The sequence below is a fragment of the Hipposideros armiger genome, unplaced genomic scaffold (genome assembly GCF_001890085.2).
Source record: "Hipposideros armiger isolate ML-2016 unplaced genomic scaffold, ASM189008v1 scaffold_182, whole genome shotgun sequence".
Classification (NCBI taxonomy): Eukaryota; Metazoa; Chordata; class Mammalia; order Chiroptera; family Hipposideridae; genus Hipposideros; species Hipposideros armiger.
This window is the reverse complement of record NW_017731532.1, coordinates 342,588-365,269: the sequence shown is the minus strand read 5'-3', so window position 1 is coordinate 365,269 and position 22,682 is coordinate 342,588. Positions and strand designations below refer to the sequence as shown.

Genomic DNA, 22,682 nt, shown 5'->3' with positions numbered 1-22,682 from the left:
AGAGAGAGAGAGAGAGAGAGAGAGAGAGAGAGAGAGAGAGAGAGAGGATGAACAATAGGCTGCCTCTGGCACAAGAAATCAAAAGGACTATAGATAAAAACAAATCCAAGAGGCTAGATTAGAGTTTTCTTTAATCCAGAGAACAAGGCTTAATTGAAAGACTTAACTGGAGGATTAAGTCTCTCTACTCATCAAGTTCTAGACTGACAGGGTGAAGGAAAGGGCTATGTCAAGCCCCTGCCACACTAAATCTGACATGAGCAGTACGGAATGGAGGTATATGCCCAATCCCTTTTTCCCTTGTGGATGCCCTCCCCCTAGAGGCATGGCTCACAATCACCTGCCACAGGCACACACTGAAGGGAGGAAAGAGAATCGAGGTGGGGGTTTGAGCAGAGTGCCAATTGGAGAAACTGGAAAGCAGGAAAACGATAGTGGGACCGTCTTAAACACTGGAAGCATAACCCATACCTTCGAAGGGGAAAAAGCTAGGCACATTTCCATGGTATGCTGTACAAGGCAAACTATTCTCTACGTCTCCAGTTTTTCACACGCCCTCCCCTGACCTGAACCTTGGTAGAAACCCAAAGAGCTGTCTCTTCAGGACACACCTTACTCCTCTAGCAGCCTCAGAACTCATTCTCTCACACCTTACATACCAAGGGGGCTCCATCGGTATGGCATGGCTCTCACTATCCCTTCCAGGTGACCCTACCCTCCAATTCCCTGCACAAGCCCTTCCTGGCCAGCACTCTTCATCTCTGCCCCACAGACACGCTCTCCTTCATCATTTCTCCTCCTCTCCTCCCTGTGAGTGACAACGTTCAAGCTAGGGACCTGAGAGGTGTGTTAGATGTGAACCTGGTCTAATGTTGCCTACCTCCAGAGGGTCACAAAGTCCTGTAAAGCCTACCCCCTCCATCTCTAAAAGACCTTCCACCTCTCTTCCCAACTGTCATAGACCAGGTCCTTCAGGTCTTACGTTCAGGCCAGAATGGGAAGAGCCTGGGAAGAGGTGCGCCTGGATTCCATGTCAGGCACGGCTGCCCTCTAACTGCCAAGACTTCATTTCGTCAGCGTTCCAGCAGAAGAAACACGGAGACAAAGTGCTGTGGATACTGTCTTTTCAGGCAATAAGCCCTAAGGACCCAAATCAACTGTCTTAATGTCTACAACTAAATTAACCATGGTGGACAGATATGGCCAATAGAACAAAGATGAAATATCAGGTTATTGGGAATGTCCAAAGTTCCAAACTCAACTAGCAGACCATTTATAGAATAAGCATAGACTTCATTGCTCTTAAAATGCTCTGGCTTCACCTCATTCAGACAAAAACATGACTGAGTCTTGCTAGCAGATTCCCATGCACTAGTGCCAGTAATATGTGACGAAACGATCTTTAAATGTACCAGTGTTTTCAAAATACAATATTGACCAACTTCGAGCAAAACAGTAAAACAAGCTTCCTGGACCAGGACAAAGCTCCCAAGGAGAATTTGATTTCCAAAAAGATTTTTCGCTGGGTCAGATCTGAGGGAGAATACAACTCCACATCTCAGAAAATGACTCGAAGAACCCTGAAGGCAAACAGGATCAGATAGATTCAGCTGTGAGGTACAAAAGCCAGCAGCAAGAATGTGATTTTCATGACACAGAAAGACAGCACACCCAGGGTGGTACTGAGAAGCCATCCCAGGAAAACAGCAGTGACCACAGGGGGGAATTCTGAGCAATCCCTGTTTCTATGTAGTATCTGCAGGAGGTTTGTAGCTTAGGAAAGAACTCGTCTCGGGCTAAAATAGTCATTAGTTAATCAAAAGCTCAGAATTTTATAAAGAGGGATAAATAAAACCATAATTATTGAGCATTTTTTATTAAAAAGGCCGCAATATCCAATTAATGCCATCAGACTGTCCTCTAAAGGTGAAATGTGTAGTCAACCAACCAGCTGTTTTAATTAGCACAATGCCAAGCAAAAATGCCTGACAAATTCTTTCTCTGAATCAGCTTCATTAACTTCCTGGCTCTGCTCATGTCTGAACCAAGTCGGGATGAATTTCAATGATCCAAGTTTCCACCCAAAACTCAACTTAATGAAACTTAAGTGGAAAAGTGATTATCTTCCCCAATTTAAAAAACAAAAATTTAAGAAGCATCTCAATGCAAAAAAGAAAAAAAAAGTCAAATATAAGAACTCAGGTATAAAGCTATCAGATTAAAAGGAAATCATCAAAAAAACCAGTCCTGGGCTTCAAGTCAAAGGAAATACAAATTTAATGGGCCAAAAAGTCAAGGACATCAGGAAAAAAGATCAATTATTAACCAAATCTTCTAATCCAAAAGAGAATTCTTACCATTCCATCACCTAAGCCACTCTAGTGGCCTCTAAAGTCTGTTTCCTGACAAGATCACACATGCCCTGGTTTTGGTCATATGTCAATCAATACTAAATAGTTACTGACTCAGTCACTCACATATATGACAAAGTTTTCATGATAGAGATAAAAGTCTGTTACTTGAAATCTAACCATTTGCAAAGTAATTCATACTCTGCATTTGGTTCACCAGGATATTTGGCAGCTACAAAGGCATTTAGGCTACTAATGGAACCTTGCTTTCCTGAAATGAAAAAGGTGGGGAAATACACGTTTTAAATCATTTACTTTACTTTAACTCCCAGGTAGAAAGAAATAGAAGTGGTGACAAAGATCGCATCTGGAATGACCCAAGGGCTCTTATCTTGACAACTTGATGCTTCATTCACCTTTGAAGACATGACCTTCTTTCTATAGCAAGTCATTCCACATTAGTCCTAATCTGGAGCGAAAGCCTCAGACAGAGCCCCTGAGAGCAAAGGCGCTGAACAGTGTGCCGGGATCATGATGTCAGCAAGCGGCCCCCAGCGCCCGCTTGGAGAGCAGTGTTTGGTCACCAACCCTGTGCAGCCCTGAGAAATATTTTGGAGGGGAGGAAAGAAAAGGAACCGAGATATGTTGAAAATAACATCTTCCACTCTCAACCTTGACCTCCCAGCAATACATTTTCATCTTTGAATGGACCAAGAGAAAAAGAAATAGAACAGAAAAGACCTGAAGAGAAAAAGAGACAATAACAAAGAGAGGTGCAATGCAGAATACTGATGAAAGGTTCTGGAGTCAGATTGGCTTGCGTTTGAATCCCAGCTATGCAGCTTAACAAATCTGTGTTAGATTTTGGCCAACCTGCTTAATCATCATGAACCTTTGTTTTCTCACCTGTAAAATGGGGTTAATAATACCTTCCTGGGTAGCTGTGAGGAATTTTTAAAAAACAACAAGCATGTGAAGCACTTAGTGAGCTGTCTGCCACAGAGGAGGTGGTCAATAAAAAGTAGTTGAAGAAAAAAAAGGGGAGAGCTGAGACCTTCAGAGAAAACGTCTCAGGGGTTCAAAGGAACAGTCTAAACTCACTCAGAACATTCTCATTCTCTTTCTGATCCATCTGAAAATATTTCCTGATCACCTCTGTATCATTAGCCTGTGCTTCATTCAGCAATAAATGAGCCCTCATCTTCCTCCTCACTCTCAAGATGCAGCTCAGAAAACAGAAATTACACACACAAAATACGTAAAAAATGACCTAATTTGTACTAAATTGTTAAATATTCCACATATAGTGATGCATGTGCTGCAGCAATTTGAAAAAGAGGGCCAGTAAGGGCTGACTTGTGGGGGAAGTTTCCAGAAGGAGGTGGTATAAATATGAATGGATATTTAGAAGGGAAGGCATGGCAGGTGTAGAAAAAGAAAATGTGTCCCAGGTCGAGTTTTGCCGCTGAAACGCCAGGGATATGAGTACAGAGCTGTGAAGTGACAAGAGCCTGGATTAGGGAGGGGACAGGCAAAAAGCAGTGAGCATGGGAGCAATCTGAAGCAAAAATGGACAGGACTTTGGAATTAAATATGAAAAATAAAGGAGAGAGTTCTGCCCACATCTCTTTTGGATTTCTCATTCCCTTTTGAGGCCGAGTATGTTCCTTTCCATATTCCTGGTATTTCTTAGGAGTAATCAAAATCACACTCCTCTATTTCCCTACGTAGAGGCTGAAATCACCTTTCTGGATAACCAGACTGCACTGGACAGGGTTTACAAGATGTGGGCTCTGCTGAGTCCGTATCCCAGCTCGCTCACTTTCTAGCTGTGTGACCTCAGGCAAGCAAACTATCCTTCCAGCCCTCAGTTTCCTCATCCTTAAAAGAAGGGGTAATTATGATACCTTTCTTGGAGATCGTTGAAAGGATAAGTAAATCAATACATTTAACAATTCCTTAATTGAGAAGCACATAGACAGTGCCTGGCACACAGGAACAAACCCACAAAATGACCTCATATCACTGTTATTGTTATAGCTATTATCTTTCATCTTTAGCTGAAAAATAGCCATAGAAAGTTCAAAGAATTATCTCACACATGACTAAGGAGGCGGTATCAAGGAAAAACTCATCTTGGAATCGCAAGTTCTTCCAAAACTACAACCAACAGTGACACCCCCCGTGCAAGTCCCAGACCATCCAGTGTCACGGGGAGGATCTGAGCCCATACCTGGCTTGGTGAATGGCCTCCATCCACGCTTTCCCATCCTGCTGCTCCTCACAGCGCAGCTCCAGTGGTTTCTGGCCTTCGTGGCCGAAAAGAACGGTAAAATAATACTGGAGAGAAAAACAAATAATGTTTAGTTTTATTTTTTGAGCATGACAGTAAATTAATCTATAATTTTCATATATTTCGATAAATAATTTTGTTGTTGCTATTCTTTTTGTGGAATAGGGTGTGTGTGTGTGTGTGTGTGTGTGTGTGTGTGTGTGTGTGTGAAATTTGACAAACTAAATCTAAAATCTGAGTCAGGGGTAGGAGAAGCTTTCACTTTAAACCAGTCTGTATGAGGCTGGACATCTTCATTATCAAACTGTGACTGTCTGGAAAGACATGTGATTGGAGAACTTTTTATTATGAGGATGATCAGAAAATTCACTGGGCTTGTGCAAGACTTCATCCCGGGGAACAGGAAGAACCAGCCCCACAGAACTGCTCTGAGAGGAAGAACCAAAGACAAAAACACAGGGTTCTTTCTATTGTCCCAACTTCCCATCCCACCCCCAAACTTCTGTATATTCAGTGTGACACTTACATCCTCAAATGAATTAAAAACCTTCAGGACAATAATCCTGGAAATAAGAATTTTCAGCACAATTCTACCAAAAAAGGGGAGAGGGATGGTTAAGAGACTTAAATCATCAGCCAGTTGGGGACCCTGAGTCACGCCTGTGATAATCCACTACACTTCCCCACCGGCAGTCCTGGACCCCATAAATGACAAGCTGTCTTTAGTTGTTAAACCTCTTGTCCAGCCAGAGGACTAAATGCTCTGAACTAGGGGGATATAACCTAATGAAAAGGCCGTTGAACAGGGGAAGAATTGAATTTAGCACTGTATTCAACAAAGGTCCATTTAAATTTGAGAGGAAAAAAGTCGACAATAAAACAACACATCAGTGGCTTAAAGGGCAATCCTATAAGTGATGGCATTTCGGTAGCTGCTGGCTAATATGCAAGCAAGCCCAGGTGCCCAGTCCCCGGAGAGGAAACCCTTGAACCGGCTTGATCTATTGAGAGACTGCAACCGGCACCTCAACAGCAGCTGCTGCTCAGGGACCCAATTAAAAGCCACCTTTAAAAGACAGCAAGGCAATTATATTAGCAGAGTACATCCAAAGGTTAAACCACGTCTCAGGCATAACAATGATGGAAAGAATTTTGAGAAGTACATGTTACGTTTCCAGGATTTCAATTAACAAATCCAGCTCAATCACAAAAAATTAAACACTGCCTCTGTGTGTACCTGAAAATTATTTCTTTTTAGCCACTCCTCAAAGTTTTCTTTTGTACCTTCTGGCTTCTTTCTGATGTGAACTCTATGCCATGGGTTTAGATGTCAGACTGGGGGCTTTGGAGGTCCCTTTGGGGATCAAAAGTCACAGCAGACACCCTTGGTGGTACTCTGTGGACTCTAACCTGGCCCACTGCACGAATGAGAAGTTCCCAAGCACTGGGTCATCATGAAGTGCAAGGAAGAATTAAGATAGAGAGATAACCTTGTTTATGTCTTTAAAACCAACATCTACAATGACAATGATTTGTTTTCTTTTTCTCCCTAGATATTCTTACCTGTTCCCAAGTCTACTTCCCCAGAGAGATTCTCTCCCAGGTGCCAACCCCACATTTCACTCATTAGACAGCATTTCAATCATGTTCAAAACAGAACTCACGAATTCACCCCTTACCTTCCTTCTGTCTACCTGGCCCCTGATGCTCCTCCTCCGACCTCCTGCCCACACCACCAAGCCTTCTCCTCCTGTCTGTTCTCTGTCAAGGGCATCTTTATCCAATAGTTGCTCCAACTAGGAATTCCAAAGTCACCCTCAACATCTCCCTCTAATCAGCCCCAAATTTGGTTGCACTAATGCTCCCTCCTAGGACTCTCTTCTGGCTTTTATTATCTCTCACCTACACTTCTGTAACAGCTTTATCACAGGATGCCAGATGTGACAGCTTTGACATACTGACCAACTGAGGTTCCTAGATCTTATTATAGCTGGTCTTTCTCTCTTCTTTATCATGGCTGCTACTACAGCCCAAAGTGAGAGGGTAATGGCCCCTCCTGAAAGAAGACAGGATGACCTAGAGAAATTCCAGTCAGCTGGAAACAACAGAAGTGTGCAGAGAAGAAATGGCCAAGGTAGATAGAGAAAACAGGAGAAAGAGACCCAGATGGTACAGCGTCTCCCTACTCAGGGGAAAGGGTGAAGAGTTAAAAGGTTTCATGACAAAGCCAGAAGCCAATGATCTTCAGTATCACTTTTCCTTTGAAATCTAGAGATCTCACCTTACAGAATGTCCTCTTGCCTCACCCCACCCTCATGACAACATAGGGCAGTGACCCCATGGGTGGTGACCATTTCACATAAATCAGTAAAATTGGTGTCATAGCAGTTAGGTAAAGAAAGGGCCTAAATTTTGAGATTAGCTATCCATAGCCTCCCTAGCTTCTAAGTGGCGTGGCTATCCCCAAGTGTATGGTGGAGAACTGTGGAGGAGGGACACTATCAGACCTCATCGGGCAGGAAGCTATGAAGCCCCAGCAGGAGCCAAGGTGGGACCACATGAGCAAAATGGACAGCCAGGTCTTGACCTGAGAGAAAACGGACCACAAATTACAGCAGCCACATACTTCAGCAACAGATGCCAACAGATACCTAAGGCAGAGCTAGAACAATGCCAGACCACAGTTGGCCCCAGCAAGGACCCACCCCCCAACCCCTGATATTTAATTATCTCCCTCTCTCTCTCTCCCCCCACCCACACACACACACAATCTCAAAGACATGTGACCTCAGTGAGGTGCAGAGGGAAGAATGAATTACCAAAAAAGACCTTTTACATTATTGAACAGACTGAGTTTACTACTGTCAGCTAAACGCATTTTTTTTCTCTCCACTTATTAAGTGTTGTTGGTGGTGCAGGGCGTTCTTAAGGAGAAACTCATGGCAAATTTAAAAAAATATTTTCTTCGCATATCTAAGTGTAGTGAGGACCTTACTTGTAGTCTTACCCAACTAGGTAGTTAGGGTTCTCTTTCTAAGACATAAATCTGAGCTTTCATGTCTGCTTACAAACCCTCGCTAGTATTTTCAAAATCTAAGAGTGAATCTTAGGTAGGCTTCATGAACTGGCCCCATTTTCCATTTTTAATCTTGATTCTGCCTGTTTCCCCAAATGCATGCCGTACTCCAGGCACTGACCTATCACTCCCCCAAGAAGACAAGTTCTTTCCTCAACTTCACACTACTGACAGTACCCTCTATGGAGTCATCAGACCTAAGTGTGAGTCATGGCTCCTGCAAGGGGTAACTCAAGTGATGAGACCTCGGGCAAGTCACATAACCTTTGTGAGACTGAATTTCCTCATGGGCAAAATGAAGACAATGATGTAAACCTCCTAGAATCGAATCAGCTGACATGCAGTGCCTGGTACCCAGTAGGCACGTAACAAAAGTTAATTCCATTCTCTCTCAGTGTATCTCTTCGTCTTGACATTCTTCCTTCAATCCCCAGTCCCTTTTCTACCGACAAATTCTTACTGAACTTTCATGACTTAGGTCACTGAAATGTCAGTTCCTCTAAGAATATCCTTCCCTGGCAAAAGGAGGCATTCTCTCCTCTGGGTTTCAGTAACCCCACGCACACTCTTCTCACATCACCCTAGAGTTGTCCGTGTATGCATCTCTCTTCCCTACCAGCCTTGTCCTTTGATGCACTTGATCCTAATACTGTGCCAGGCACACACAAAGCTCTCGATAATGTTTGGTGAATAAACGATCACCAGCAAAGAAATATGAGCTGTAATTAACATAATAAATTTGCTTTGAATAGCCACATGTGGTGATCAATTTCATGACTATATAATCACATTCAGGTAGTACCCAAAGAAGGGACAAATAAAGGCCCCTTAAGCTACCAAACATATATATATATATTTTTTTTTAGCTGAGCCATCCTGCCACCTGTTGGCAGCTCAGCAGCAGCTCAGCTCAGGCCGGGTATTGAACCGTTGTTGCTCAGAGCTCAAACTCTTGAGCGAGTTCTTAACCAACCGAGCCACTCGGCCGGCCCCCAAATATATATATTCTTAACATAAGATGGAAAACCAGAACATTATGTTGATCTTACAAATCCCTAGGAAAGCAACAAAAAACAGATACTGTAGGTTGGCAGATTCACCAAAGATTCTTATCTTTTACCTATAATGACCCTAAAATGCCAGAAAGACAACATAATAAACAGATCTAGGATTTTAAACATTTAGGGTCTTATTGGCATCGATTGCAGGTTTATATAAATTTTCAGTTTTTAGTTTTCTGGTTTTTATTATAATGGGTTGGCTGCTGTTTACACTATGTGCCTTTGCAGAGAGAACAAATGTAACCCAATATGAGAACACAAGCTCACTTAAAACTCTGTCCTTAAACTTCTGCAAGTTAGAAACATTTACAGCTAACAGTGGCAATTGCTGGGGGATGGTATTACAGGACCACTTCCACTTTCTCCATTTCTATATTGTTTGAATCATTTACAATAAACACAGATAGCTATACAGCCAATAAAAATATGTTCATTCTATTTTTAAATTGTTTGAATCATTTACAATAAGCAAATATTGCTATATTATCATTAAAGGTATTTATCCATTTTCAAACCTATGTCCAGGTTTTTATAACACTACTAATATACCCAGAGACAGTAAATGATGTTGGTCAAATACATGATGTTCAAGGAAGGTTAAAAACCACCATGGGAGTTCCAGTCAAGATGGCGAAGTAGGTAAATGCTGTGCTTACTTCCTCTCAGGACCACATCAAAATTACAACTAAACTACAAAATAACCATCATTGAGAATTGCCTGAAATCTTGCTGCACTGGAGCCCTACCACTAAAGACACACAGAAGAAGCCACCTTGAGACTGGTAGGAGGGGCAGAGATGCAGAACGAGCTGGTCTCACACCCACATGTGACCATTAAAAATCAGAAGGGAGGGGCCGGCCAAGTGGTGCGCTGGTTAAGAGCTGGCTTGGGACGCCAGCTCTGAGCAGCAGGGACCCGGTTCGGATCCCACATGAGGGCCAGTGACACTGTCCTCTACAGCTAAGATGGTGAACAACAGCTCGACCTGGAGCTGGGCTGCTGTTGAGTCGCCGGTGACGGCATAGGCTGCAGCCCCTGCTGCAGTGGGTTGCCATAAGCTACCGTGTGTAGCCGGCAGCCAGTGTGAGCGGCAGGCAGCCAGTGTGAGCTGCCAAGAGCCACCGTGAGCAGCCGTCCAGAGGCCGGTGACCGATCTGCCTCACCTGGGAAGAGCGCAATGATAATACCAACATGGGCCAGTGAAGTGACATCCTCCACAACTAGACTGAAGAACAAAAGGACAGCAACTTGTCTGTTCCCCTCCCCCAATTCCCCAATAAAATCTTAAGAAAAAAAAATCAGGAGGGATAGCTTGACTGTGGAGGTCCCTCCCAAAGGAGCAAGTGCCACACCAGGCTCCCCAGGCCTGGGTTCCATTGCCAGGGAGAGAAGTCCCCATAATTTCTGGTTGTGAAAACCAGCAGATATTGTGGCTGAGTAAGACAGAGGGTGACTGGAGTCCCCAGCACTCCTTTTAAAGGGACCATGCATGGACTGACTTACTGATGGAATCACTGACTCTGAGCTCCAGCGCTGGAGAGGCGAGGGGGTGGACTGAGCTATCTGGCTTCAGGATGAGGGCTGGAGGGGCAGCTTTCTCCAGGATGGAGGAGCTGGCAGAAGCCATTGGTTCTTTAAAAAGCCCTCCCTGCTCCCAGCAAGCAGACACAGGCGGCTGCCATTCCTTAGTCTCCATCAAGCTGCCTAAAAGCATTCATTCACCATGCCCTGGTGATTCTGAGACCCCACCCCACCCAATTTTCAAGCACTACCAAGCCATTTACAATGTCTTTTTCATACAAACCACATGCTCATGCTGCATACTTTCCTAGGGTTTCTGAAAGGTTCGCGGAGCCCAGACAAGCAGCATCTGGCTTCAGCATGTCCTATACCTCTAGCTGAGCAGCCCTGAGCCTGGCACTAGTGGCAGCTGGCCTTGGTTCATGGCTTGGCTTTCCAAGCATGGCACAGGTGGTGGCCATCTGCTGATTGCTTTGTGGCTTCTGCTGGGTCGCCCTGGGTGTGGCAAGGGCTGTGTCTGAACTTGACTTGCAACGGGTCCCATTCCAGGTGGCCCTGGGGCTGGTGCACCCAGTGGCCAGCTTCGAAACGAGCTGAAGCATCACCCAGGTAGCTCCAAGGACAATACACCCAAGGGGCAGACTGGGCAGGCACCAGTCCTGCTGAGGCAGATACTGCTCTGTAGAGTCAGCCCCTGCACCACAACTCCTCCACTATAGTCACGGCCAGTCCTCACAACCAATGAGCCCAAGGGTCAATCCCTCCCACTGATGTGCAAACAGCAACCAAGGCTCAACTATAACAAGAGGGCACACCCACCCACACATGGGGCACACCTGGAATACATGGCTCAGGTGACCAAGAAGACTGCACCACTGAGCTCCACAGCACACCTACTACATAAGGCCACTCTACTAAGACGGGGAGGCATAGCAGACCTACCTACTACATAGAAACAAACACAGGGAGGCAGCCAAAATGAGGAGACAAAGAAAGATGTCCCAAATAAAAGAGCAGAACAAAGCTCCAGAAAAAGAACTAAACAAAATAAAGAAAAGTAATCTACCAGATGCAGAGCTCCAAACACTGGTTATAAGAATGTTCAATGATCTCAGGGAGAACTTAAAGTAATAGGAAACATAAAAATGGAGATAGAAAACATAAAAAAAACCAAACCAGTCAGAAATAAAGAATACAATAACGGAAATGAAGAGTACATTACAGGGAATCGACAGTAGATTAGATGAAGCAGAGGATCGAATCAGCAATTTAGAAGATGAGGTAGCAGAAAACACCCAATCAGAACAGAAAAAAGCACCCAAAAAACTAAGGAGAGTTTAAGTGTCCTCTGGGATAACATCAAGTGTACCAACATTAATATTATAGGGGCACCAGAAGGAGAAGAAAAAAGCAAGGAATTGAAAATCTATTTGAAGAAATAATGATGAAAACTTCCCTAACCTGGGGAAGGAAATAGACTCGCTTCAGATCGAAAGACACAAAAAGACTGAAAGGGATGGAAAAAGATATTTGATGAAAAAGAGGGGGGAAAGCTGGTGTAGCAATACTCTTACCAGACAAAATAGACAAAGGCTGTAACAAGAGACAAAGAAGGACCTAGTAATCCCGCTTCTGGGTATTTATCAGAAGAAACCCAAAACACTACTTCTAGGGAATGTGCTCATCTAGATGTTCATTGCAACACTATTTACAATATGAAGGCTATGTAGGCAATAGGATATGAAGGCAACCTGAGTGCCCCTGAATGGATGAATGGGTAAAGAGTGGTACATATATACAATGGAATATTACTCAGCCATAAAAAAAGAATGAAATCGTGCCATCTGTGACAACATGGATGAACTTAGAGGGTATTACGTTGAATGTAACAAGTCAGACAGAAAAAGACAAATGTCATATGATTTCACTTATAAGTGAAATCTAAAGAACAAAATAAACAAACAAATGAAACACACTCATACAGAGAGCATTTTGATGGTTGCCAGATGGGAGGGTGTTGGGGGTGGGTGAAAAGGGAGAAGGGATTAAGTACAAATTGGTTGCTACAAAGTAGTCATGGGGATATGGGGTATAGCATAAGCAGCGGTTCTCAACCTGTGGGTCATGACCCCTCTGGGGGTCGAATGACCCTCTCACAGGGGTCGCCTAAGACCATCGGAAAACAAAAAGATATTTACATTACGATTCATAACAGTAGCAAAATTACAGTTATAGAGTAGCAACGAAAATAATTTTATGGTTGGGGGTCACCACAACATGAGGAACTATATTAAGGGGTCGTGGCATTAGGAAGGTTGAGAACCGCTGGCATAAGGGATATAGCCAATAATATTGTAATAACTGTGTTTGGTGTCAGTTGGGTACTAGATCTATCAGGTGATAGATAGGAAGGGGTTGGGGGCAGTGAAAAAGGTAAAGGGATTAAGAAATACAAATTGGTGGTTATAAAATAGTCATGGGGATGTAAAATAAAGCATAGGGAGTATAATCAATAATATGGTAATAACTATGTATAGTGGCAAGTGGGTATTGTTGAATAACTATGATGTACACCTGAAACTAATATAATATTGTTTGTCTGCTATATTTTAATAAAAAATCATTAAAAAATAAAATAAAAAACCACAATGGGTTTTCTTAAAAAGTATACAGCAGAAAAATAATGTCTTAAAAAAAAATGTTGCACCACACGTATTACCATTTGGATGGTACTGCAGAGTTTTGAGTTATTACATATATTCTTGAAAAATTTCAGTGTTTGATTAAGAGAACTAAAGCCAAACCTCTCTGCACCATTGAAGCAGAAAATCCTCTTTGCATCCTCTTCCAGCACTGCCCCTGTCTGGGAGGGGTGGGTGAAGCCCTACAGGCATGCGCCAAGGTCTTTTCCTCCCAGGTAACCAGATTGCTGAGGCCATACATCAGACTCTGGCTGGATAAAGAAATGGAAGCCTTCTAAACTGTCCCTGGCTCAGTGAGGTACACACATGGGGCTAGTGATCACGATAACACAGCAGCCTGGGACGGCAGTGCCTCTGGGACCACAGCAGGGCTCTAAAGGGAATAGATCCCACCTGGGTCTTGGGATCTGGCCTCCCTAGTCCCCAGGAGTGTGAATAACACTATTCAGGGGACCTCTGCAGCCCAAGGCATATTTCTCCCCCAACGTGGGTTCTCATGACCATCCATCCCAATTAATAGGGAGACTCCAAGTGTTTTATGATGTGGAGATGGATGAAAATTATGGACAGCAATTCTCCAGTCTTGGTACGTTTCCAACACAATATTAAGTATGTGGTCATGTTATTCTTCCTCTGATTCAGTACCCCTTCCTCTTTCTCCTTTTTTCCCCTTCTCCTTCTTTCTGTAACTGCTTGTAAAGTGGAAATTAAATACATTCTGAACACTTGATATACTGATAAAACTAAGTGTTAAGTACCCTTATACTAATTTTGACTCTGAGGAGTTTAATGTCACCCAAACTGACAACTAAACTACCCTTACTATTCAAGGGGACATTAATTAATGTTTTGTTGGTATGTGACCGGATCTCTGTAAGAGAAACGTATCCCATCCCTGAGCCCTCGAGGCACAGACGGATCACTCTAAATCTGATTTACGGCCACTGCCCTGGCAGCATGTCAGAGAAATAAGAGAAGACAAGCTAGAAAAATAAAAAAACCAGTAAGGTGGGTATAAAAAAAAACCGGGGAGAACACTTCTAGTTTCTTGATACCATTCCCTCTGCTTCTCCTCTTGGCATATTTACTCTTTTGTATTTCCCATCATTGAAATGTTACTTGCAAAGAGACCTCTCTGCCCATTGCATCCAGCCACCATTGTGCCAGCTGGTGGGGCACTAACTGAAGAAAAGTCTAAAGCATTATACCCTTGACCCCACTCCCTTGGTCTCCAGGACACAAAACATTCCATTCTCCTGCCTCAGTGACTGTTTTTATATACTAGGATCATTTCTTTACCACAGCCCTGTCTCATGGGCACTTTTAGCTCCAAAGATTGTGCGTACATAAAAAGGCCATTTTACAACTACTCCATCTTTTCATATCATGGTTATATGTTGAAGCTCATTCTTTATGGTTAAAGCAATGTCAAATCATCCAACTACTTCCTTTCAGGCCTTCTTAGGAGCAAAGATCTAAGATGCTGAAGGCTTTTCTCCTTCTCTATTGTTTCACCTCCTTTTCAACTCCAAGATTCAGAGTTCCTGCTATGTGCATATTTGCTTCTGTACAAGCCAACCTCATAGATTCAACCAGCACCTGAGCAAGGGGTGTAGTCCAGCAGAAGGAACCCCAGGCTATAAGGCAGGACACCCGGATTCTCCTCCTGCCTCTGGGGACAGTGTGAACTCTGGTGAGTTCTTCTTTGTGTTCAGTTTGCTCCTGGGCCAACTGAAGACAAGCCCACCTTTCCTACTATTCCCCAAAGTGAAGATGAACTGCAGTAATACAATTCAAAGTGTCTTGAAAACTGTGTCTTGTGATTGCCATGGGGGTGGGACTGCCAGACCTCACATGGGAACCAGTCGCCTCACGTCTGCCTAGGACCTTGAACTCCTTCCAGATCTGCAGAGCTGGGTATCTGGAGTGTTCCTTCTTTCTTCCTGCTTTCCTCAGCTAAAAGTGTGTGTTGAAAGAAGACAAGGATGCATTAAAATTATAAACCAGCACACGGGGTGTTTGGTAATTAAGAAGAAAGCATGCTGTTTTGTTGTGGTGGTTGTTTTGTGGGTTTGTTCCTGTAGATTTTTTTGTGGTTGTTTGATATTTATGGTGAAAAGATTTCTAATTCTTCCAAGGGCTTAGAGAGGGGTTGTATTTTGAAGCTTCAGTGTCATGCAAGAGATTGCTGAATGACTTGTCTGAACAGAACCCAATACATAGACTATAAATTTGAAACTATGACTAAAGCAATGCACTAGTATGCATCAAGTCCACAGTATGATGTAGTATCCAGCTTAAAAGCAGCATCAGTTCTTAAAAGAACTGGCTCAGATATATTCTTCTATTAAACATATTTTAGATTTTAATGTAGCAAGAATTTAAGTTAGAGTCCAACTCAATGAGTAAGAGTTTAACTGCCTCCTACTGCAGTTTTCTACAACAAAATAGCTACATTTTTCTGGCTTCCAAATTTCACACACAAAAAAACCCTGAAATTAAACAGTGTTCATTGGAGAGTGACAAGGACAATGGGTTAGAAAACCTGTCATTTTAAGAATGACTAAAAGAACTTGATATATTTGGTTGCTCTTCAAATCTTTGAGAGGTTATCATATAAAAATTGGAACAGAGATACTTCATTGACCAAGGGACTTGAGCTCCCATAAATCACCAGGCATATTGAAATTTATGAAAGCAAAGCATGGTGTGTGGTGGATCAAGTCATCATCCCTGTCTTGCAGGAAAAGGAAAAGATTTCTCTCCATGTTTTGTTAAATTTTCATACTAGTTCCTGTCTTTCTCTTGTATTACCACTCCAGACAGGGACCGATGCTGCTGAAGATAACGTTTGATTTATGTGATTGGCTTCACCCCACCCCCCAACCCTCCCATTTAGAAAGAGCCATCTAATTCTGGTCAGCCTCAGAACCACTGATTGAGCTCACTTGTGAATTCGGTCACCACTGTCACAGCCTTCTCTTACGGAGAGGTGACGAAACTTTTATCATCACTCTAATGTCCATTTTATTCTGGCCTCTCCTGAACTAATCCAGAGCCTCTACCTTCACTGGCTCTAAACAATGAAGCCTCCAAAACCTTTCTACTTCATGCCATCTTCATCACTTTCTCTTTCAACCACTGGTGTTATTTTCCATTTTCCAACCATATTCTCATTTTTGCAAAAAGTATGTACGATGAAAATGGATGCTGTTAACACGAGGGCTTAAAGTTAGAGATTTAGAAGAACTTTCTAAAAATGGACTGGGAAACCATAGCCAGTTGACCATCTCTCAGTGGTGTTTAGAAAGGGATTCCTTGGAAAGCAAAACTAGATGGTCTCTAAGATCCCACAATACCAAATATTTTAGTAGCTATAGCATAATCTAGAATTTTACCATTCATGTGTGCAATCCCTGCATTGCACATAAACAACAGTTAGACCATTGGTCTGATGTTGTTGTTCAATAGCTCAGTTTCTATTGCATAGCAGTTTGCCAAAATGGGAATAAAAGAAAATACATATCTAAGAAATAATTAGCGCCTTTTAAGAGGGAAAGTCTTTTATGGCATTATGCCTGGTTTATATTGATAATCATCAGTTTACACTTATCAAATTAACTAGAAACCACGGTTGCATTGACAGTTTTTATTCAAAAGCACTGGATTTATAACATTACAAAAGGACAGAAAGAATCCTTTGAAATGTTGTTTCATTTTTACATTTTAAGTGCTAACTACTCAGCAATAACTATTCACATTTAAATTCATTGAGCAAACCTCAAAGATGAAAACCCTAATAATAATGATAAAATTATATACATATATATATATATATACACACACACACACACACATAGGGTTCCAAAAAAATTTATACACATTTTAAGAAAGGAAAACTGTATTAAACTTGTAATACTCAATATATACAGATAACAAAAGATAAATACAAGTCACATTTGACTTCTGCAATTACAAGAAGTGCTCAAAGTGGTTACCATCAGCGTCAAGACACTTCTGATTATGGTGAACTACTGCTGGAGCAATGTTGACCAAAGTATCCACTTGTATACATTTTTTTATATATATACCGGGGGTGCAAAAAAAATGTATGCACATGACTTGTATTCATCTTTTGTTATTGGTATATATTATTACAATTTTAATATAGATTTTCCCTTTCTTAAAATGTGTATACATTTTTTTTTTGGTACCTTCTCTGTGTGTGTGTATGTGTGTGTGTGTGTGCGTGTGTGTGTGTGCATGTGTGTGTATATGTATGTATATATATTTTTATATATATATAAAATATATATATATGTATATATATATATATATATCCAAAATGGCATATGATCATGAAGCAAAAACTGGGCAATATGAAAGGATTAACTAATGTATTTAATATATAAGAAGTTTTTTTAAAGCAATAAGAAAAAGACAAATACCCTAATACAAATGTGAGAAAAGGAACAGAATATTCACATGTCCACAAAAGCAAAAAATGGCACAAACACATGAAAATATGAACAAGAAATGCATATTAGTACATTACGACCATTTTTTTCAAATTGCAGTTTTTTAAAACTAATAAAATCCAAAGTGGGAAATATAATGTGCTGGTTAAAATAAAACAATTGTAATCTTTGTCGAGGTTTTGTATCATAGATTTTATAACAGTCCCCTTTCTATACAGGAATCTATATCAATGAAATAATTAGAAATATATACAAAGACTTTCATCCAAGACTGTTTGTAGCATCATTAATAATAATATAAATGTCCAACAATAGGGGACAACGTAAATAAAGTATGGGATATTTGAACCAGAACATTCTGAGCAATTAAATTAATAATCATGCTCCTTAAGAATATTTTCAGGAGTAGTCTTTGGGATATTACTTACTTTAAACAACAGTGTATAAGCAGGCAATAAAATAACACATTAGCACATTTCAGTTGCTGCCTACCACAGGAAGATAGAGCTTGGAGACTGAGTGTGAAACAGATTTTTTTTTTAAAAAATTAGTATCTAGACCTAGAAAAGCACTGGACTAAGAAAGCAAGAGACGTAAAAGACAGATAAATTTTACATAAAAATGTAATACTTTGTAGAATAAAAGACACATGAGCAAAGATGAAAATAGATTATGAGGATTTATTTGCAATGTAAATAGCTGACAGTTATAATTCATATGTATAATTGATAAGAAAAAAGGACAACCCACAAGAAAATGGGCAAAACTATAAATAGGCAAATTATAAAACAGAAAGTTGAACTTTCCAGTAGAATGAAAATCTCCTCAGCCTCACTAGAACATAGGGAAATGTCAATTAAAACACTGAACTAACATTTTCTTCCATCAGGCAGGGTACTAAGAAAATAGCTTTACAATATCAAGTATTATTAAACATATGGGGATATGGAAACATTGATACAACACTGATGAAAGAACATTGATAAAACTGACTTAGGAGAGCTGTTGACAATATCTGTTAAACTTTTTAATGAGTTTCTGGTTCCAGTATGGCAGAGTAGCTTTTTATCAAACTAGCCCTCCAGCAGAGAGAATAATTTTAAATTTGGGATAACATTAACTATATAAATATATTTGGGATAACATACATAGATAACATATGTCACAAAAAATATATGCACTCACACACATCCCACAAATATATTTGGGATAACATAAATAACAATTTAACAACAAAATTTAAGAGGGGATTTTATTCTTGAAAGAAGAGAACGACACTACATGACTCACATCTGTACAGCTTTTGTGTGAGGCCACACTACACACCAGATGGTACAGAGCAGCTCTAAATCCAGCAGGAAGCTGGCTTGAGGAGTAAGGGGACAGAAATGAGAAGTACCAGGGCAACAGGAATTAAGGGAGAAAATACTGGAAAAGGGAGGAACCACAGAGGAGAAATCCCAAAATGTGCATTAAAAACTTTGCTCAAATCTTTAGCTGGCCCCACATAGCCATACTAAGCTGATAACAGGGTGCTAGTGTGACAGTGGTGGATGCCATGGAGGTAAAGAGTAAAGCTGTGTGTCAGCATTGTCCTGCCGCAGGCTGACATGACTGGACCGTTAAACCACCACCTCACTCAGTCCCTGCAGGTGGGCTGCCTCAGGAAGGCACATGACCTCAGACAAGGCAGGTCTCTGCAGCTGCAGTAGACTCTGAAGCAGTGGGCAGCTGGCTGCTGACCACTCTCTCTGCAGCTGGGCAGCAGCCCCTTCTTTAAGGGGAATCTGGTTGATGCACCCCCATGTCTAGCAAAATCCCAGATATTTATCAACAAATGAATAGAAAAACAATGTGTGAAGAAATATTACTACAATGGAAGACTTTCAGCAAGAAAAAAATAACTACAGACACATACATCAATGTGAATGAATCACCCCATAAATTATTAATAATTACACTGGAAAAAATAGGTTTTTTAGTGGACAACTCTGGTAGACACCAACATAACCAAGTGAACAAGACAAAGAAAAATTATAAGTTCATACATATAGAAACAGAGAGAGAGAGAGAGAGAGAGAGAGAGAGAGAGAGAGAGAGAGCACATAAATCGGGCAAAATGTCCATAATTAGTGAATCTGGGTAAAGGACATACAGAAGTTCTTTTTACTACTCCTGAAATTTTACTAAAGTTTGAAATTATAACAAATTTAGACTTTTTTTTAAACACCAGGTTGCTAGAAGACAGATTCAGTCATATCTCCAGGTATCTGTGTATCTGCTATAAAAGTTCAGATCACCTGTAACATTGCACTGCTTTTGTAAATATGACATGAAAAGTGGTTAATGTTATGTCAGTAAGTCAAAAACGCAATATTTAGAGCAATAGGAATAATGTAATTAACACTTTATTCTAAAATAAAAATAAATATCTCTAACATTTATTTATATATAATGTGTACGTTTGTAAATGTATAAAGAAATATACTGAAAACACATACTAAATAAAGAAAATGTAAAAGCAAACCCCATCATCCAGTAATTCTACTTCCTAGAAAAACACTTATGTGCTCAGAACACATATAAGGAGGTTCATTACAATACCGTTTTTATAGCTAAAAAATGACAACTATCTAAACGTCTATCAATAAAAAGATAACTAAATACACTACTGCATCATGAGTAAGTAGCTTAAAAGAATGAGTTCTATATGTACCAATGTGACAAGGACAGGCAATAAAAGCAAGCCAGAGATTAAATACAGAATTGGTAACATTTATGAAAAAGTATTAATAAAAATAAGTGGAAGAAAACATACCAAAACGTTAACAAGTAGTAATCTTCTTATTCATACATTTTATGCATTTTTCAAATTAGTCATATGAGCCTATACATTTTAAATACATCAATATGAATAGTTCTATGTGTGGTAAAGATGTGAAAAAATACTCAGGGCCTATTTTCCTGCTTTAAACCAAACAAATATGTTGAAGTACAGCAATGTGAAAAAGAGGGCTATTGGTATGCATTTATTTGTAAGTAGAAAAATATACACTGAATTGCTGGAAACATCCAGTAAATAAAAGGACTTGGAGCACATCTGGTGGACATGCCTGGCTATTAAATATCATAGGAACAGGATTAGGACGGGAGCTTAAAATGTTGCCTGAATGTGAACTATTAATGATGGTTTTGCTGGCCCTCTTTCCCTAAAAAGAAGTTTCAAATTTAAAATACATTTTTACCTCATTTACTAATAGCTGAGGGCTTATAGCTGTCAAACATTTAAAAGAAAATGACAGTCTCAAATCTCCAACAGTCAGAATGGCGAAGAATACCCAACTTCAGTGCCGGAAGAGAATACTGACACAGCACATGTGCGTTTGCTAGAGCTTTGTATTTCTGCTGCTTTTCCAAAAACCCTCAAAAAGCTAAACGTCCCTCAAATTCTCCAAAACAGTGTGTTTTTCATTTAGCTTATGTCACACTCTTTTTTTTGTCTTTGAGGAGTACGTAGCAAATAATTCAGTTAGTGCCTTACGCATTTGATATTTTTCATTGTGAAAATCCAAGCCAAATACCATGGTTTTTGTATAGCACCTAAATACATTACTTATCCCCTATAAAAAATTTTACTTTCTTGGCCCATGAAAATAATACACATATGTCATGTAAATACAGCAAATATAAAGAAGCAAAATTAGAGGGGTAAATTTATCCATAATCCCAACGTCTTCCAAAGATAACTACTATTAAATTTTGATGTACTTCAATCCAGTCTATTTTCTAAAACCATGTTTATACAGCTGAGTTCATGCTGCACATGCAGTGTTACTTTAGTGGTTTTCAAGTCACTTAATAACCTAAGTATTTTTCCATGTTACTTAAAATGTGCTGAGCCAGCTGAGTGGCTCAGTTGGTTAAGAGTTAGCTTAAGAGCGCAAGCTCTGAGCAACAAGAACTCCAGTTTGATTCCCACATGGGCCAGTGATGCTGCGCCTAAGCTGAGCTGTCACTGAGCTGCTAACAGGTGGCAGGATGGCTCAGCTGGTGAGAGCACGTGCTCCTAACAACAAGACGGCCTGTTTGATGGTGGGCTACACCTGCCACCAACTAAGACTGAACTCAGCACCTTGAGCTGAGCTGCTGCCCGGATGGCTCAGTGGATAGAGCATGCGCTCTTAACAACAAGGCTGCTGATTCAACTCCTGCATGGGACGGTGGCTACTCCACCCACAACTAAGATTGTAACACAGCTTGAGCTTAGAGGCCACAAGCTGCCAGTGGGCAGCCAGATGGCGACTTGCACTCTCCACAACTAAGATTGAAGAACAACAACTTGGCTGGTCCCCTTCCCCAATTCCCCAACACTGATCCCCTCCCCCAATTCCCCAATTTTTTTTAAATGTGCTAACATTTATATAGCCTGCATAACATTGCACAGAGTATATACTACAGTTTACTTAAATTTATGAGTCTATTTTTGAAATATCTAGAAGGTCTTTAATTATTCCTCATAACATCTAGATACATAAAATTTTTTATTTTGAGTTTTGAGTTAGTCCGTTGGTTAAAATTCTCAAGAGTGGGCACAAGTTATAAATAGTTTGTTTTTCTAAATTTGTTTTCAGAGTTTCTTTATGGATCTTTGTTCCACTGCCAAGGGTGATGTATCTAACAGGCATGATAATCAGCCATTGACGACACCCACACCACGATTTCTGTAGCCCCATATGTGATACCGTAACTGGAAATTATAAGCAGTCAAGCGGTTCCTGCCCTCTAGGACTTTACACTCCCCGGGGAGCTTCTTTAACTTGGATAGCATACAGTGGAGTCCATGCCTCTATGTCTGAGCATGAGAATAATAATGAACATATGCCAGGCATTGTACTAAGATTCCTCCTGCAGTTTCTTATGTACTTCTCATGATGGCCATATAATTTAGTCCCACTTTACAGATGAGGAATTAAAGAGGCTTAAAGGGGCATGATGGTGGTCATCCCCAGTCCAATAGGACATGTGCCCTAAGCACATGGAATACTCACACTTCTCCACACACACACTGTTCCCTGTTCTCTGTTGTGAAGTCTTACATGTGGCAAAGCTAACCAGGTCATTGGAGTCCAAAATCCAGGACTTTGACACAGAAGTCGACTCTCTGAACCAACCCACCACAAAAGGATGGACCACATAGGA

At 40.9% G+C, this 22,682-nt stretch overlaps 1 protein-coding gene across 1 annotated transcript in view; it reads right to left on the bottom strand.

The window, feature by feature from the left end:
- Nucleotides 1-22,682, bottom strand: part of RASGRF2 (Ras protein specific guanine nucleotide releasing factor 2) — a 227,353-nt gene that overhangs the window by 145,845 nt on the left and 58,826 nt on the right. The window contains exon 2 of the mRNA XM_019652583.1: nt 4,585-4,691. Within this exon, the coding sequence (XP_019508128.1) occupies nt 4,585-4,691 (107 nt within the window). The remainder of the gene's footprint in view (nt 1-4,584; nt 4,692-22,682) is intronic.